General features: G+C 45.5%; 1 protein-coding gene across 2 annotated transcripts in view; it reads right to left on the reverse strand.

Annotated features, from left to right (window-relative positions):
• Window positions 1-5,539: 5,539 nt before the first annotated feature.
• Window positions 5,540-17,797, reverse strand: part of MYO10 (myosin X) — a 219,954-nt gene continuing 207,696 nt past the window's right edge. For both annotated transcript variants that reach the window (XM_066243997.1, XM_066244007.1), the window contains exons 33-40: window positions 15,333-15,456; window positions 14,540-14,837; window positions 13,338-13,545; window positions 12,046-12,182; window positions 11,062-11,182; window positions 10,189-10,641; window positions 8,444-8,635; window positions 5,540-7,035 (exon numbers count right to left, since the gene is read on the reverse strand). In XM_066243997.1, coding sequence (XP_066100094.1) covers window positions 6,934-7,035; window positions 8,444-8,635; window positions 10,189-10,641; window positions 11,062-11,182; window positions 12,046-12,182; window positions 13,338-13,545; window positions 14,540-14,837; window positions 15,333-15,456 — 1,635 coding nt within the window. In that variant the 3' untranslated portion in view covers window positions 5,540-6,933. The remainder of the gene's footprint in view (window positions 7,036-8,443; window positions 8,636-10,188; window positions 10,642-11,061; window positions 11,183-12,045; window positions 12,183-13,337; window positions 13,546-14,539; window positions 14,838-15,332; window positions 15,457-17,797) is intronic.

A 17,797-nucleotide genomic window follows, 5' to 3' on the forward strand; every position in this document is an offset into this window, starting at 1 on the left:
TAGCACCTACATCATGGTTCAGTGAGGACACAATGAGATAATGATGGTAATGCACCTGGCACAAATAATGTGTGCTGAGCAAAAGGCAACTAACGCCACTGGCCACATCTGAGGTGCTGAAAGGAAAAACACAATAAAAGTGTAAATCCACATTCTGTTCATTTTTGCCTCATGGATTTTCTTCATTCATCTGTGCCACTGCCATGTGGTCACACTGCAAATGACAAATTTGCATTTCTTTGGCGCAATAGTCTTCTTTGAAAACTGTGCTTCTTGTAGTCTTGCTTTCTGAAACCCTTCACCATGTATGCAGACGGACGGTCCACAGACTCTTGCTATACCACAATCAACTTCTTGCTTCATGTCTTTTATCTCCAAATGTGCTCTAAGCAACTTAAGGCAGTTCTGTGTTTCCTTTGCAAGCTCCTGAGATAGTTTTTTTCTTTTTAATCCGAACAGGAAGAATTTATTAAATGCTTAGTAAATTAAAATCAATTAAATTGTTATGGTTGCTGTTGATCCTTGGAGTTATCTTACAGGACTATTAAATATCAATGTTACCTGACCTGTGGTGGTGCAGTAGATAAAGCATTGACCTGGAATGCTGAGTCGCCAGTTCAAAACCTCTGGCTTGCCTGGTCAAGGCACATATGGGAGTTGGTGCTTCCTGCTCCTCCCCCACTTCTGTCTTTCTCTTCCAACTCTCTAAAATGAATAAACAATATATATATATATATCAGTGTCAAGTTACCAAGTAAAACTTATAGAGAACAATTCTCCCAAGAGATCAAAGTTATAAGAATCATTCGTTTTCTTTTCTGACAGGTCATGAGGAAAGATAACTCTAATTGGGCAACTAGTTTCCACCAAGCAAATACCTTGTTGCCTCAGGGTTAATGGACCCTGTTTGTGTCTCAAACTTTGAATCAACTGTAATCCTGTACTTTGAAATTTTTTTTTATTTTCCCATATAACTTTCCCCTCATACAAAGTACTTAAAGCTTTTTAAGTGTCTTTTTTACTTCCGAGGTTTGTTTTACTGAAGGTGTTCTCTTCTGAATAAGATGACCTTTTGTTTTTTATTGTGATCTTTCAGTGGTGGGCAGGGCCAAGCTCCTACCAGCTTTCAGGTCCAACAATGCATCTCGCTACAACTCTGCATATAGTGACGTCTCCTCGGAGCTTGAAATTATTAGCCATGGTGGGAACACTGCTACCATGAAAGTCAGCAAACACTACAAAGCAGGACTGTTTTCCCCTGGAGAACCCGTGATGGACACTTACCAGCACATCACTGTCTGAGCTCAAGGCTCTTGGGAATTACAGCTCTCAGCTGCTTGAGTATGGACACGGCGTTTCACCAGGAAACATCAGTTACCTTCCTTGCTGCTGGGAAGCAAATACCTTAGTTTGGTGGGGCTGATAAAATGGCGATGAAATGAATGCATGGCCAAGACATGTGCTGTTGAGTCAGGGCTGGTATGGCTGAAGTGGGAGCGAGGTATTGGCATGAGACAAGGACAGAGGCAGGCAGGCAGGCAGGGCAGAAAACATGGGGTGCTGTACTAGAGATTTCTGTTTGGGTGGCAAAGTTTATAGTTTGGTCCTTTTTTAAAATTTATTTTTCTAAAGTGAGAAGCAGGGAGGCAGTCAGACTCCTGCATGTGCCTGACCGGGATCCACCCAGCACACCCACCAGGGGGCGATGCTCTGCCCATCTGGGGCGCCGCTCCATTGCAGCCAGAGCCATTCTAGCACCTGCGGCGGAGGCCATAGAGCCATCCCCAGTACCCGGGCCAACTTTGTTCCAATGGAGCCTTGGCTGCAGGAGGGGAAGAGAGAGAGAGGAAGGATAAGGGGGAAGGTTGGAGAAGCAGATGGGCGCTTCTCCTATGTGCCCTGAATGGGAATCAAACTTGGGACTTCTACACGCACACTGGGGTCGACGTTCTACCACTGAGCCAACCGGTCAGGGCCGAAAGTTGATAGTTTTGAGTAGAGGAAACATATATTTGAATTTGTGTTTTATAAAGATCCCTTTGGGAGTCTGGTCTGTGGAGAGTAGCATTTAAGGGGTGCTGAGGGAGTGGAGGGCACAAAGGTGGAATCATGTGAGGTCAATGAATATGCTATTTGGGCCAGGGAAACTCTTGCCCTGAGACCTGCTCCATGCCACTTCCACCTCCACACCTGTGTTTGTACTCCTGTGGGGCCCTTTCCCAGGAATTCCTTCCCTTCTGACATATTGCCAGACCAGCTCAAGGACCACCAGCACTTCACCTTGAGGGTGCCCTGGCCAGCCCAGTCAAATCGACATGCCTGCTTTAGAGACCTGGACCACTACTTCCTGAAACTCACCTAACTCTTGCTGTATTTTCATGTGCTTTTGTCTGATCAAAATAATAAACTTCTTGAGAGTCGGGGCTGTGAGTTGTTCACTGTATCTGGCTAAGCTGCGCCCCTAACTGTTCCAGGCACGATGCTGGATTTCCGGGCCATGTGGAGGGAAGTCAGAGTTTCTGTCTTTCTGGAGAATCTCTGATCAATTTTCTGATGATTAGATAGAAACAAGAGGCAATGCTGAGCCAGTCTGTGCTGATGAAAAAAAATGCAGGGAGGGAGAGAGGAATGGAAATCAGGGAGGTTATTCAAAATAGTGGACAATACTTCATCACGACAACCTTAAAACTGAAGGGGGGGTACTATATTCCTATCATTGCTACACATGGAATCAAAATCCTAACTATAGCCAACAATTGATTATAAAAGAAATGTTACACTTCTATAATGATCTAAAACAGGTCTGCAAACTGTTCTATAAAGTACCAAAGTAAATATTTTCAGCTTCGCAGGGGTTCTGTCACAACTAGTCAAATCTGCCATTGTAGGGCAAATGCGCCTGGAGACCACACACACAACAGGTACTGATCTGTTCCAAAAAAATTTACGTAGTAGGTGGGGGGCTAGCTTTCACCTCTGGGCTGTAGTTCCCTGACCCAGACCTAAAAGATTAAAATTCTCTATTTTGAAGATGGCAATGCCAAAGCTTGCATCCAAGCCCAGTATTTCCCAGTATATCACGCTTCTCTGATCAGTGGTATGGAAGAGGTATAGATGTACCATTTAAATTTAGTTTTATGTATATGTTTATTCCCTAATAGATAAGGTTTTGGTGGGTGAGGAGTAATTTTCATTTTTTCTAAAGCACATATTTTTATACCAACACATATTTCTAAAATTTATCAAATAGAGATCTCAAGGCATGAGATAAGACAAAATTTACTATAGCATACAGAGGGTGGGGCAAAAGTAGGTTTACAGATGTGAATTCAGGAAACAGTTCATCCTTGCATTATTTGTTAATTATTGAATTATTTTCCATACTAACTGTAAACCTACTTTTGCCCCACTCTATATATGACCTCAACAATCTTTTGAGTAAAAAAAGTCTTATAAATTGAAAAAGTGCCTTAGATTTCCAAACTATATTTAAAGAAAAATTAAGTGTTGTTTTTTTCTTCCAGAGCTATCTAGGACACTATATCCAAAAATAATAAGAACTCTAAGGTACTACGTGAAATCATACTTAAAATATTCTGGGAAAAAAGCAAATTGCAAAATTTATACTTATGTGTGTGTGTGTGACAGAGAGAGAGAGAGAGAGAGAGAGAGAGAGAGAGAGATAGGAAAAGACAGATCGGATGGGAGATGAGAAGCATCAATTCTTTGTTGCGGTTTCTTAGTTGTTCATTGATTGCTTTCTCATATGTGCCTTGACCAGGAAACTCTAGCAGAACAAGTGACCCCTTGCTCAAGCCAGCGACCTTGGGCTCAAGCCAGCAAGCTTGGGCTTCAAGCCAGCGACCTTTGGGCTCAAACCAGTGACCATGGGGCCATGTTTATGATCCCATGCTCAAGTCAGCCACCCTGTGCTCAAGCTGGTGACCTTGGGGTTTTGAACCTGGTCAATATCCTAGTCTGATGCTCTATCCATTGTGCCACCCCTGGTCAGGCAAGAATTTATGCTTTTATACACACATGCACACACAATTTTTTTTTCCCCTAAAGAGAAAGGGACAGGGAACATATATGTATTTACTTAAAATATTTTTTGGAGAGATATTTGAAAAAATGGTAAAAAATAGCCATTTCTGCAGAAAGAAACTGGGCAAACAAGGAGCAATGGCTAGGAAGAAAAGTAAAATTTTTCCACTGATTTTGAGAGGGTGGGAGGGACAGAGGAAGAGAAGCATCAACTTGTTTCACTTCATTGTTTCATTTAGTTGTGTACTCATTGATTGCCTCTTATATGTGCCCTGATCTGGGGTCGAACCCGTGACATCTGGCGTGCTGACTTGACATTTATCCTCTGAGCCACCTGGCCAGGGCCAACCATTTGAAGTTTTTAAACCCAGTTATCTGTATTCTCTAAAAATTAAAACATGAAAATCCAACTGGGTTGTCCAAGTCTGCAATGCCATGCTTCATATTGAGGCCTTCCTCTGTGATAAGAAAACACTTAAAATTATTCCATTGACACGTATCAATCTATTAAAGCCACACACAAATGAATGTGTGTAAATCTGATGAAATAATTCTGTGGATAAGGGAAGATCAATGTGTTTCTTGGCTGTGCCGCTATTTACCCTCTGGTTACTCCAAGATGCTACCTTTGGGGAGACCAGATGCAGGGTATACAGTCCTCCCTGTACATTCTATTGCAACTTTCCTGGAACCTATCATTGTTTCTAAATAAAAGAATAAAACAAAACAAAACGAAGCTCTTGACATGTAAAGGTTTTAGCTTTGGTGCTGCCGCAGTGCCTTAGTTGAGGCACTCTTTTTGAGCCTACTTCCTCATATGTAACTGGATGTGTGGGTGGCCTTCTGAGGTACCAGAAGTCACAGAGGCAATCCTGAGTGATGAGTAGTGGAAAAGGCATTCTGTCAACTTCTCTCTGGGCCTGAAACAAAAACAAACAAAACATCCAAGCCAGAACTTACCTTCCCCCTCATCACTCAAGGACACAGGTGTCAGCAGCACCTGTGTTCAGGTTACTGCCCAGTCCCTGCGTGGGGGGGTGGGGGGTAGAGGCCTTCCTGGGCACAGCGGGACATCCGGGAACCAGCTGCTCACATCCCGTGTCTGGCCCAGGGGCCTCTGCAGCTAAGACCCTGTGTCCCTAGCTGGCTCTTTGTGGAAATCGGTAGCTAAATGGGCTGCCCATGGCTTCTGCTCCACAGAGATCAGGGCTGCAAGCAGGCTGCAGGACCACAGGAAACTGTCCAACACAAACCTGCATTTCAAGTGCTCAGATTTCTGCGACTTCTCTGAACCTGTCTTTTACTTTCTTGGCTTTCCTGGAATCATCCTCTGTGCCTACAAGAGCAGTCAAAACGTCTACATACCTGTTTTAGACTAGTGAACAAGGACATGAAACACACACAGAGATACTCTGAAGTCCAAAACATGAAAATCCAAAACCAACAAAAACAAAATCCCATGTGGATTTGGAGCCACCCCGATAAAGAAAACACATTGCACATTAGCTAATATATTTTATTGTCAGACTTTCTTTGAGCCAACAAACAATGACTTCACATGGCTGTATGTAAGGGATAAGGCATTTTTGTCTTTGTGGGTAGACTTAGTTGGCCTAAGTCTTTATAACTATTTCATACGAAAATAAAAGTCCAAGACCAGAATATTGTTCTTCCAGTCAAAAATGCTGATTTATTTACAGGTGCCTTTTCAGGTCACCATTATAAACTTGGGATAAAATATGTGTATTTTATTAAAGCCTCAGCATTTAACATCAGGGTCCTTGAAAGATGCTCACATGTCCCACCTTTGGAGAGTCCAGCCTCTCTCCCCATATTCAACATGGTTATATTGTAATCTACCCGGAGCAATACAAGCTAACCTTCAAAGAAACATTTTTAATTTAAATCTTTTAAAAACTAAAGACTCCAAAATGACTTCATATAGTTCTAAAAACAGCCCTGGAGCCAGCTGTTTGAGAGTGGTTTATAAATACAGGTTATGTGAAGGCTGCATATCTGTTTATAACACAGCAGACGCAGAATGCAGACTTTGCTACATGTGAAAAACAAAACTGAGTCCAAATGTGGCTTTCAAAATACAGCAAAGACAGGAAAATCCAGGTGATATTCCGGTTGGTTAATATCACCACCTTATAGCTAGAGCAACCACTGGAGACTATAACTCTGAACTATTAAAATATACAGACAGACTGTTTACACCATTGCACTTCCTTTTTCCCTTTGCTTTTAATACTCTTGAAACAATGATTAAAGTGATGAGTTTATGAACACATGCATGCACAGGCAAGCATATATACCGAAAAGATGAAACAAAGAACAAAAGTTAATACACGTCCACGAGGAAGGCTGCCAGCAGCACTCCGACTACAATCCACTGTCCCCTCGTGCTCCCTCCGTCCCCCTCCCCACTCCCTCACCTTCCCTCAAAGTCGGGAAATCAGGCTGGGAGGTTAGTGCATAATTGATGGACAAATGCCCCCCGTCCAAGTGTTGTCAGACTCCCAAGAAGGCTGGGGAAGCACTTCCCTTCAGTAGCACAGTTAAGGTCCATTAGTGTTGGTTGTTCCACAAGTTAAGGCACTTCTGGCTGCTTTGGTGGCAGCGTGGGGTTTTATTTTTTTCTCCTCTCTCTCTCTTTTTTAAGGCATGTGTCATCTAAGAGTAGTAAAGCTTTGGAAATTGGGTTAGGTTGACAGCTTAATACATGATCACTGAAGTGGACAGGGCAAAAGGTCCCTCGGAGACTCCTCCCTCCTGGAGGCTTCCGGAGAGCCTGGGCAGCTCTGCTGGGGGCTCCGCCCGCAGGAGCCAGCTGAGGCCAGAGGGGGCGTGGTCAAATACTGAAGACACCTTGGCTGGCTGCCATCTTCACCTGGAGCTGCCCTGGCTGCTGAGGGAGCGCGAGGTGCTGTAGCGCTTCTTCACGATCATGCTGATGTAGGCTTTCATGAGCTTGGCCACGTCCACCACCTGCCAGGGAAGCAGAATCGGCACAGGGTCACCAGGCTCTGCTGGCTCAGTGGACCCAGCCTGACAACCACATGTCCTCCCAGCTAAAGCCTTCAGGTGGCTGGCCACGCAAACCCACAGCTCAAGTGTTGTATGAAGCCAAAAGTTTACCTGCTTTTACCTATTCCCAATCAGAGACCAGGGGAATTGTGGCTTTTCCAAATACCGTGTGCTCCACCTGGTGGTTCTTTCATGCAAAAATGACATTTTTTTGCTTAATGTGCAACTGTCAGACTTTGGTATCACTGGATCTGGGATTTCTCTCCCCACTTAAAATAAGGGTAAATGACAGAGCCCACAATCATAGCGGGTGGTATAGTTCTAGTCCACTGCTCATGATGTAACTGAGATTCAGAACTGAGGCTTTACGGGTGGCAGAGAGCGGTGACGGCCAGTTCTACTCCACGTCAGCTATGATCTCCGGTTAGCTCCTCCACCCCCTCTGGCCCAGCACTTCTCGAGGCTGGCTTGGGTCATTGCTAAGAGATCCTAACCAGCTTCCACTTACGGTTCCCTCTTCCCTGCCAGTCCCACCCCGTATCACTGCTTGTAAGCCCCCTGCCCTTACATCACGCACAAAGACCCCACAGCACTTCCCTGCGGGCTCCTGGAGTCACCGGAACTCAGCAGCCTGGCACCCAAGACTCTCAGTCGATGGTCCCCACCTCTCTCTGTCGCCAGCCGGCCTCATCTAGCTCCTGCACCACAGCCCTGGCCTGCCTGCTCCTTCCATGCCATCCTCTCCCACACTTAACGGCCAGACAAGAGGTGTGAACTCATTTCCGTTCCCTCCCTCTGCTGGTAGGCAGCTCCCAACGTGGAGACCGCAATAGGCTTCTTGTGTTATCATTATTATCACCGTTACATTTGAAGCTTTGGAGCAGCTAGTACTCATTTTCAAGGCATGTTTTGTGAGCCACAATTAGCTCTGCCCAGGAAGACCTGTCGCATCCCTTGCTCGCTCCTGCTGCACGGCCGCTGCAGAGCCGAGTCTCACGGCTGCTACGCTCTGCCATGGCCGTGCCCTGTTTTCTCAAGGCTATACTGCCCAACTATACATTTTTATCATTTCTCTTTCTCTTCCTTTCCTCCAGGGGCAAGACCTGAGGGAACCAGATTTCTCTGTGGCACAGACATTTGGGGTTATCAGACCTCAGTCTGAGAGGAGCCCGAAGCTGGTAGAAACCATCACACAGCCTTTTCCTGTACTTTGCCGCGAAACAGTCAAACAAAATCACTGGGTAGAAACCACCACACAGCCTTTTCCTGTACTTTGGCGCGAAACAGTCAAACAAAATCACTGGGTTGAAAGCATCAGGAGACGGTGCATGTTTTCTTATTTTTTCCAAGGCCACAATTTGCCTCTTACCTCGCTGGTTTCAAAGAGCAGCTCCCTCTCATCCACTACGATCTTGTACGTGTTTGCCAGCGGGGCCCCAAAAGATAGGATGTGCTCATACTGGAAGACTTCCAACGGTCTCCCCTCCCCGCGCTTGTAGACAGAGACGGCGTCCGCGCTGACGCCCAGCCAGAGGTCCTGGGGAAAGCCGCCTTCCTTGCACTGGTGGGCAAGAGTCAGAGCTGGGGTTAGATCAGGAAGCAAGGAGAAGCAGAAAACACAAGACAGGCTTTTGGGGGAGCACCTGGCACAGAACACGGAACATATTCAATGCACACTTACGCCAGGGAACGGAAACATGAGAAATGGTATCTCGAGCTGTCTTCTAATCGGTTATTCCCAACACCTTGCTCTGACTCTCCACCTCTGGATGTCACCACACTAGGGGTCACCTGAACTACATGGAGGCGGCCACAGCTGAGGAACCTGACCATAACCCCCAGCAAACCAAGCACCTGAGCCCGGGCCATGCTTCCTGCTCTAGTTCTGCCTCCAATCCTTTGACGATTATCCATCAAACACAAAATCTGGGATCACAGAGGAGAATTCTGTAACTCTCTCTGTGCTGAGCAGTTTGGGCTCCTTGTGAACAACAGCACGTCTCTTGAGAAGCAGCAGCAGTTGACCTGCTGTGTGTGCAGTGGCCCATCTTACTGGTTTAATGACAGACTTTCCTGCACGGATCAGTGGGGGAAAACAGGAGCCCTGATATGGGGATAATAATATGTGGCTGATCTGAACCAGTATAAACAGGAGGAGAAACATTAGTGACACTGAGAAGAGGCACGTGGAAAAGTATTTGATTTATACATAAAAACCAACATAACTGAATCAACCAACCAACCAACCAGAGATAGTGTCCAGTGAAAAGCCAGGAAGAGATCTTGGATTATAAAATTAATACTTAAGATTTTTATAGAGCCTCACATTTAAAGGTCATCAGATAACATGCTGAATAACTGTGATAAGAAAAATGGAAGCTCATCTAGACCCAGGGCTAGTAAGTTTATGTTAAGGAACAAACAGTAAGTATTTTGGGCTTTGTAGGCTAGGCGATCTCTGCCACAGCTACTCAGTCCTGCCACTTTAATGTAAAAGCAGTGCTGCGTGCCAATGAAACTTTATTTAAAAAAAGAGGCAGGCATGGTTTGGCCCTCAGAATGAAGTTGGCCAAGCCTGGATCTAAACCAATAGTAAGATTTTCTTTCAGTAAATGGTTTACTTTAACAAAAGAGAAAATGGTATGAATCCACACTGGGTTGATATTAATGGTAAATTTCAATTATGAAACAAAAATTCTTTCCTGCAAATAGTCATGAGCTAAAATATAAATGCAAAATCCAAGTATATCCAAAGTTTCTAAGTTTGCGTTCATAGTTCTAAAAACTAAATAAAAAAAAAATAATGCAGAATTTAGCGGCACTTTCAATTGGATCTATAGCTTCCATATAAAAAAGTAGAAGCTATTCAGAATAGGCGACATCTTAATTTTTTACTTATTCCAAATATTAAAAAATCATTTACTATAAAGAAAGAAGAAAAGCCTTTGGTGGGTGGATATATTAAGGGTAATATTTTTGGGACTCTAACAAAAAAGAGGGTAAAAGACAGCAGAGTTTTGTCCCATCCTCCCTCCGTATGAACCTGGCCATGGTGGCACTGATTACACTCTCGGACAGAACCCGGTCCCTGAAGCAGCAGCCAGTCGGTCTCACCTCCACATCGAAGAGCGTTGACCCGTAACCAGGCCACTCCTTGATCAAGGCCATGTACTTGGCCATGGCCTGCTCCTGGCTTATTCCCTGAAACTTCTTCCACTTGTCGATGATACTGGCCCGAGCAGAGGAGACTTCTTCCTTGATCCACATATCCAGCATCTGCTCTTCCTCGGCCTTCTGCCGAACCACGGGGCCCGTCCGGAAGCTGCGCCTCAGGGTCCCCTCCAGGAAGCTCGTCCGCCTCTTCTCCAGCCGCTCGCATGGGGTGAAGCTTTTAGTGGACTGGCTGATGCGGGCCTTGAGCCGCTGCAGGGAGTACACCTCTTCGAGGGGGGGGACAGCCATGTGCAGCGAGTAGTCCCCCTGCAGGAATTGCAGCCGCAGGGCTGCGAGCACCTGGAGGTTCTCTTCAGGGGCCGGGTAGTGGCCGTGGATGACAGCTTCGTGGGCCTGAAAGGAGGCGGGCAGCGGCTTTAGGGGCATACCCAGGATGTCTGCCTGGATCACTCCCTTCCTCCATCAGAATTTCTCTCAAATGTCACCTTATCTAAAAATGGTACCCTGACCCCACTTTGCTGTTTTAAATTTCTCCCTAGCACAGATACCATCTCACACGTAAATGTTATCCCTCACTGTCCCTCTCTGCACAAGTAGAACAGTTCATTGCACAGGGGTTCAAATAAAATGTGCGTAACTTTTACTCTACAAGCAAATGCAAGCAGCCACCCCCTCTGGCCCGTCCATGCTTGGAAATTGACTGCTGTGCGTAACGCCTAAGGACTAGCAGTTAACTTACAGGGACAGTACTATATTAACGGCTTTCGTCCCTGCTCTCTGACAAAGGAATCTGTTTCTAAAAGTTCCCTTTACCTGTTCAAACATGAATGCAAATTCCACACTGTCTTTTGGCACATTGTCTGTGTCCAGGAAGCAGTAAAGTTTGAAGTAGAACTTCCAGGGGAGGTCACCCACTTCTGAGGTGACAGCCAGTCTACGGAGAGAAGTCGAGGTTCAGAAAGCAAAATAAGAGACGGGCTTTAGCTGACCCGGAGGAAGCAGACTCCATATGGTCTGCTCCCTGTAAGGATGCAGATTCTGTCCATGCCCAGAGAACCACGTGGGTGGAGATGAGGGCGGAGGAAGCGAGAACACGGAACAAGCGTGAGGCTTATCAGAGGCCCTAGTGCATTTTTCTTAACCAGATGTGAAGCCAGGTTTTCATCCAGGTCTCACTTGAGCACAACAAACAGGCAGTTTTCAATTAAACTGTACACTGTGCTAAAGAAGTATTTTCTGAGTGCCCCAGTCTAACTGGTACCAGCTAAATAAACATTATGCTAAATCCGTAGAAAGAAAAGAAACAAAGGCTATTTCTTTATTCCCAACCCTCACATAAACTATAATAGTTATAGAAATGGACACAAATTTGTTGAGGTTTTGTCTGTACCGAGCAGGACTATCTTTTGTGCTACTAAGGGGATGGAAGACTCATGGATCACCACTCGAGTTCCAACAGAGAAAGAGTTTCTAAGTCGGCTTCCATCTACTAGCGCCACTTCAAAGCTAAGGACAAGCGAAAACCTATGAATCAGGGTATCTCAAGATAACGAGAAAACAGGGTCCTGAAAGAATCAGTAAAGGAACAAGGACAAACTCCATCATATCTGAGACAGTGACTTTATCTAAGAATCAAAATAATCAGCCAGCGGAGATGAAAGTTAAGTGAGCTTCACCATAGGTACCATAAACTTCAATGATGCGCAATGAAGCTAAAAATGGAAATCCAAATTCTCAAACTCTTGTTCTGGATTGCTTTTATATAATCGGCTGGCACTTCAGGGAGAGGAAACTTACTTTTCAAACTTGGCCAGCACATCGGCTACAACTGTCCGGCTTTCAATGGCTTTGTCAACGTGCCCGCTGGACTCGAACAAGGCAAACATGTTCCTGCTGTCCTCCATGGCCAGGCCTCGGATCAGCTTCTCCACCACCTGGAAGACACCCCCGGGCCCGTCAGCTCCAGGAGCTGTCGTTCTAGTCCATGGCTCTAGAACATGCCTTCCTCCGGACTCGGAGGGATCTGCCAGCAAAAATAAGGGTCCAAAGAGCCTCCTAAAGCTGTGGTGTGTGGTCACCCCGACTTTCAGAGGTGCTGTTCCTTTTTTCTTCTCTTGAAACGAGTTTTATCTCTTTCTTGCCAAAAAGAACACAGGAAGGGTCAGATGTTGGGCCAACGCCTTGCAAACCCATACAAGGAGGAGAGAACATGAAAAATGAAGCCCTGAGTTTCAGCCGATAAATTCATGAACTCCAAAGAAACAATAGTGACTTCCATCGACGTTCCTTCTACACAAGAAGTTTTTGGGATCTTACTGCTCTGCTCCTGTTAGTCAGTTGGTTTTATAATACTAAGCTTAAATTTTAAAAAGGAAAAAAAAAGGGGTGCTCACCTGATCCAGTATTCTAGATGTTCATGTGGCAAATACAAACACCTCACTGCAGAGGTGTGATACCCCTAAGCCAGGGTCGTGACATCTATAAGATATGCAACTGCTTCTCAGATTAGCAGAATTGGGACTGTCTCAGGTATTTGGGCATAACTTTGGTTTGGTGTCTCTACTTATCTTTAATACATTTTTTTTTTCTTTTACAGAGACAGAGCGAGAGTCAGAGATAGGGACAGACAGACAGGAACGAAGAGAGATGAGAAGCATCAATCGTCAGTTTTTCGTTGCAGCACCTTAGTTGTTCATTGATTGCTTTCTCATATGTGCCTTGACTGCAGGCCTTCAGCAGACTGAGTAACCCCTTGCTCAAGCCAGTGACCTTGGGTCCAAACTGGTGAGCTTTGCTCAAGCCAGATGATCCCACACTCAAGCTGGCAACCTCGGAGTCTCAAACCTGGGTCCTCTGCATCTCAGACCGTCGCTCTATCCACTGCGCCACCACCTGGTCAGGCAATACATATTTTTATCTCTGTAAACATGTGGTTGGGTTGGGGTTACGTTTGTTTCTGTGCTTACTGAGCAGCTGTACTATGCAAATCACAACTGGGCCTGACAACCAATTTACTGTGCGCAACTTTCCTGACTCAAGCAAATGGGCATTAGGCATCCAACAGAATGCAGCGCCGGCCGCGCCCTCACCTCCCCGGCTGTGGTGTGGGAGTTAATGGTGATCTTGCAGGAGCCTCCACCGTGGCAATACACCATGGACGTCATCTCCTGCCTGTGGATCAGAGCTTCTAGTTCATCTCGGGAAGGCACAAACTCTCTGCATTTGGTTTTCTTAAGAGATTCATAAATGAAGAGGGCATATTTTTCCATCTCAGTTCCTGGAAACTGCTCCCGTATCCTAGGAGACAAACACTAAGTGTTAATTGCTAGACTGAGGATGGCTGGTGGCTGGGCGCCTCGAGGTGTTGGGCAGGCACCTCGTGGCACAGGGGGTGAACACCAGTCACTGCCCAGCAGGAGCCCACTTTGGCCCGTGCAGGTCCAGTGTAAACACAGAACGGAAACAACGAAACAAAACCAAAGCCGACACTGCCGGCGAGCAGCTTTCTCCTCCACAGTGCTGTTACACTGGGGAGAGCACTCGCTCCCACTGTCCTATGAAAACTGCTTTTCCATACTTAATCAGAACCTGAGCCAGACTGTTTCTACCACTGTTTGATCTGGAATAAGTAAGTTCTGAGGTTTTCTTATTTACCTACGATTGTAGTGATTAAGGCATCCAATGTCCCACACATTAAAAATACTACACTGAAAGTGCCCAGGTCCCTGAAACAGCCTTACGTGGCTCAGCGAGAACACTGATGTCTGCATTCATTCTGTGGCCTTCCCTAAGCGACCCGCCACATCTGACCCACTCTTGGTGCCTGCTGGTCGGGGTCCTCTTTATCTGAACGACAACCCAGTGCACCACCTCTGCGAACAGCTATGCCCAGGCTGCCTCATACATTTTCTTGATAAAAAATAACTTATTTTTAAGTTACAGTACACGTCAATATTACATTAGTTTCAGGTGTACAGCATACTGGTTGGACATTTATATACCTTACAAAGTGAGCCCCTCACAAGTCTGGTGCCCAACCGGCACCGTACATAGTTATCACAATAATCTTGACTATATTCCCTAGCTGTCCGTTACGTCCCCGTGACAATTCTGTAACTGCCAATCTGTACTTCTCAATCCCTTCACCTCTCCCCCTCCCCCAGACCAGTCTCCCCTCCGACAGCTGTCAGTTTGTTCTCCGTATCTATGAGTCTGGCTCAGTTTTGTTTGTTTTTGTTTTCCGGATTCCATGTGTAAGTGAAATCGCACGGTACTTGTCTCCAGCTCGTACCTTTTCAGGTGGAACTTGAGGTACTTGAGGATGCCCCGGCTGGGCAGGAAGGTGCAGCTCAGGCACGTCAGGATCTGCCAGCTGCACAGGTTGCCCGCGCTGCCCGGCTGCGGCACCTTGTTGGTCTGCTTGATGAGCTGGCAGTACAGCTCGTCTCGCAGCGGGCGCAGGTCGTGCCCCGTCTGCAGGATGCCCTGGATTATGGGGATGGGATCAGACATGGATTCCAGCTGCTGGAGGGAATTGAAGATCTTGATGGCTTCATCCTGAAGGGTGGTGTAGCCTTTGTCCTTGAGCACTAGGAAAAGCAAACCAACACAAGTCACACAAGGGGGGCAAAGAAAGTGCGATCAGATAAGAGGAAGGGACCAGGACAGGCAGCTACTTCCTGTCGCAGTGCCCACCACGGTCCCTGTACCTTTGAATCAGCTGGAAAAGCTGTCAAAACACAGAGAGGCAAGTTATGCTACATAAGTCATAACTGTTCATAGAACTCACTGTTTTGTTATGTAACGCAACTATTTTACTGTCCGAAATTCTTACTTAAAAGTTGGTCTGTTGCCAACTGGTTCCATAACTGGGACCCCAAGACTGTGAAGAATGTTCTCTAGGATATTATGGCAACTCTAAGTGTACAAGAGGGCTGGCCTTTCCTGACTCCCTTTACAATTTTTTCCTTTAGTACAATGGGCCTTGCATCTCTACAATGAACAAATGCTAGGACACCAGAGCTAAAGAGAGGACGGGAAACAAAGCCAGCATAGCGTCTGGAGTCCAGGCTGAACTGACTTACAGTTGAGATTGATGTCTCCGTAGGGCAGGGGCAGGAGCGGGGAATGCAGGGGGTGGTGCGTGTGGCGGAGGATGGGGTTCCGCTTGTAAATCTGCTCCACCACGTCCGAGTTCAGCCAGTTCTCCTTGAAAATAAAGGAGCCATTACAGAAAGCAAGTGAACATATGGTCAAAGACTTATATGCATCTGTGTTCTACACACAAATATTTTTCCAAAGTCTGAGCTATCCAACAAAAGGAACGGTGGTGGAAATCCAGCATTGATAATTACAAGCACAAAGAAACCCACAACCTATATCAGAAAATGAATCACAATTACACGCTATTCTGACACGGCTCTTTCTCTTCAATTTCATATTCATGTATTTTCCCATGTTATGTAAGTTTCCCCTGAAATTATATTACTTAAAACATTAATGTAAAGTTCTCTTGCTAATTATTTAGCCATCAATCATTTAGCCAAACCATGCACTTTTATCTGTAATTCATTTAAAAATCCACTTTGCCAGTTCTTTAATTTGTCTTTTGTCTTCTCCCTGTACCTGAATGCTACAGGTACAGTGAGACTGTCTTTCTATGTGCTTGCCTGCTCTGCCACTACCGAAATTCAGAGAGCCTCTCACAGAAATTCATCATGTATATGGATGGCCCTAAAATGTTACTATGGGATGCGAAAAAGCCAGTTACTTTTATAAGTTTAAATAGACAAAGAGTTGGAAGAGAGGCGATGAATCGCCCTATCTTGGTCATTTCATTTCCACTATAAAACCTTTTTAATAACATCTGACTAAAAGTAGGAAAAAAAACTTTACTTAAAAATGTATAGACTTATTTAGGGCAACTTGTCTGAAAGGCATTGTTTCATTCTTTGAAAAATTCTATTATTCTTTTCATATATGATTTCAAATTAATTAGAGAACGTAAGAACAGACATGGCTTTGAAGAGAAAGCTGAGCTGCTATGTGCATCTTTTACTCCTATTTCTTTCTTTTTTTATTTTTTTATTTTTTTATTTTTCTGAAGCTGGAAACAGAGAGGCAGTCAGACAGATTCCCGCATGCGCCTGACTGGGATCCACCAGGCATGCCCACCAGGGGGCGATGCTCTGCCCATCTGGGGCGTCGCTCTGTTGCAACCAAAGCCATTCTAGCGCCTGAGGCAGAGACCATAGAGCCATCCCCAGCGCCCAGGCCAACTTTGTTCTAATGGAGCCTTGGCTACGGGAGGGGAAGAGAGAGACAGAGAGGAAGGAGAGGGGGAGGGGTGGAGAAGCAGATGGGCACTTGTGTGCCCTGGCTGGGAATTGAACCTGGGACTCCTGCATGCTAGGTCAATGCTCTACCACTGAGCAAACCGGCCAGGGCCTTTTTACTCCTATTTCAAAAGAAAGCTTCAAAAAAATATTTTGAAGGCTAGAAATAAAATTATTAGCACCCAGCGCCCTGGGTTCCTGGAAAGCTTTACAGTCCTGTAGAATGAGTTACTCGGTGGAATTTAGCTTCAAATTCCCAGAAAACATCACTTTGGCTTCAAGGGACCAACTTGAACTTGGTGGGAAATTACATACTACTGACCTATAAGACTCTTCCCCACTTTTGCAAAGGACGAGTCTGCCTTCAGGATCCAATTAGCTGATGTCCTTTGATGCACATCAGTAAATACCTGTCTCACTACCATCTGGAATCAGCTCCAGCTCTTTCCTTTGTATTGGGAATCTGTCTGCATGGATAACATGGAGGAACAGCAGGGAAAAAAACTCCTTTGGCCCTGTTCTGCATCAGGCACCGACCAGCAAGGTAGCTCTGCAACCAGAACATCTCACGTCCGTTTCCCTTCCTGGAAAATGAGTGCAGTAATCCTCGTGCTCGACTGCCATTTAATTGTAAGTTTGTTCATTCAACACACATTGAGCAACTCATCTTCAGAAACAGGAAATTACAATTTAACATGCTCAATGTTGGTTTGTGAGTTTGGAGGCCCTTGGTACAGATTCCAAGTTTTCTAAACCAATCTGGGCCCTTTGTGAATCCACCTGTGCAGTCTAGAAACTATACATAGTCAAGAGTAAAGTTATTTTGTTACACCCCGAAGGTCCTCCTTCCCAGGGCTGAAGTCGGACCTTTGGCATAGCATGTCATCACCAATGCAATGCATGCCCCACCCTTGTGATGGGGAACCTCACTCCAAACCACAGACCATTGTCCCTCTGCCCTCAGAACCCAACAATCGGGTCTGCCTCAGCAGCAACATCAAATACCTCCCGAGAGATAAAATATTTTTGTATAAAATTTCAGCTAAAATCTTGCATTCAGATTCTTAACAGCAGGAATCACACACAATAAATTTAATAAAAGTTAAGTTTTGATGACAGAACAAAAAGGAGTGTGACTAATGTTGACACCTTGGTGTGCCAAGTGTGGCATAGGAGCTGCTATGAACCACTCCAGTGAGCCTGGAGCCATCTTA

The sequence above is a fragment of the Saccopteryx bilineata genome, chromosome 1, assembly GCF_036850765.1.
Source record: "Saccopteryx bilineata isolate mSacBil1 chromosome 1, mSacBil1_pri_phased_curated, whole genome shotgun sequence".
Classification (NCBI taxonomy): Eukaryota; Metazoa; Chordata; class Mammalia; order Chiroptera; family Emballonuridae; genus Saccopteryx; species Saccopteryx bilineata.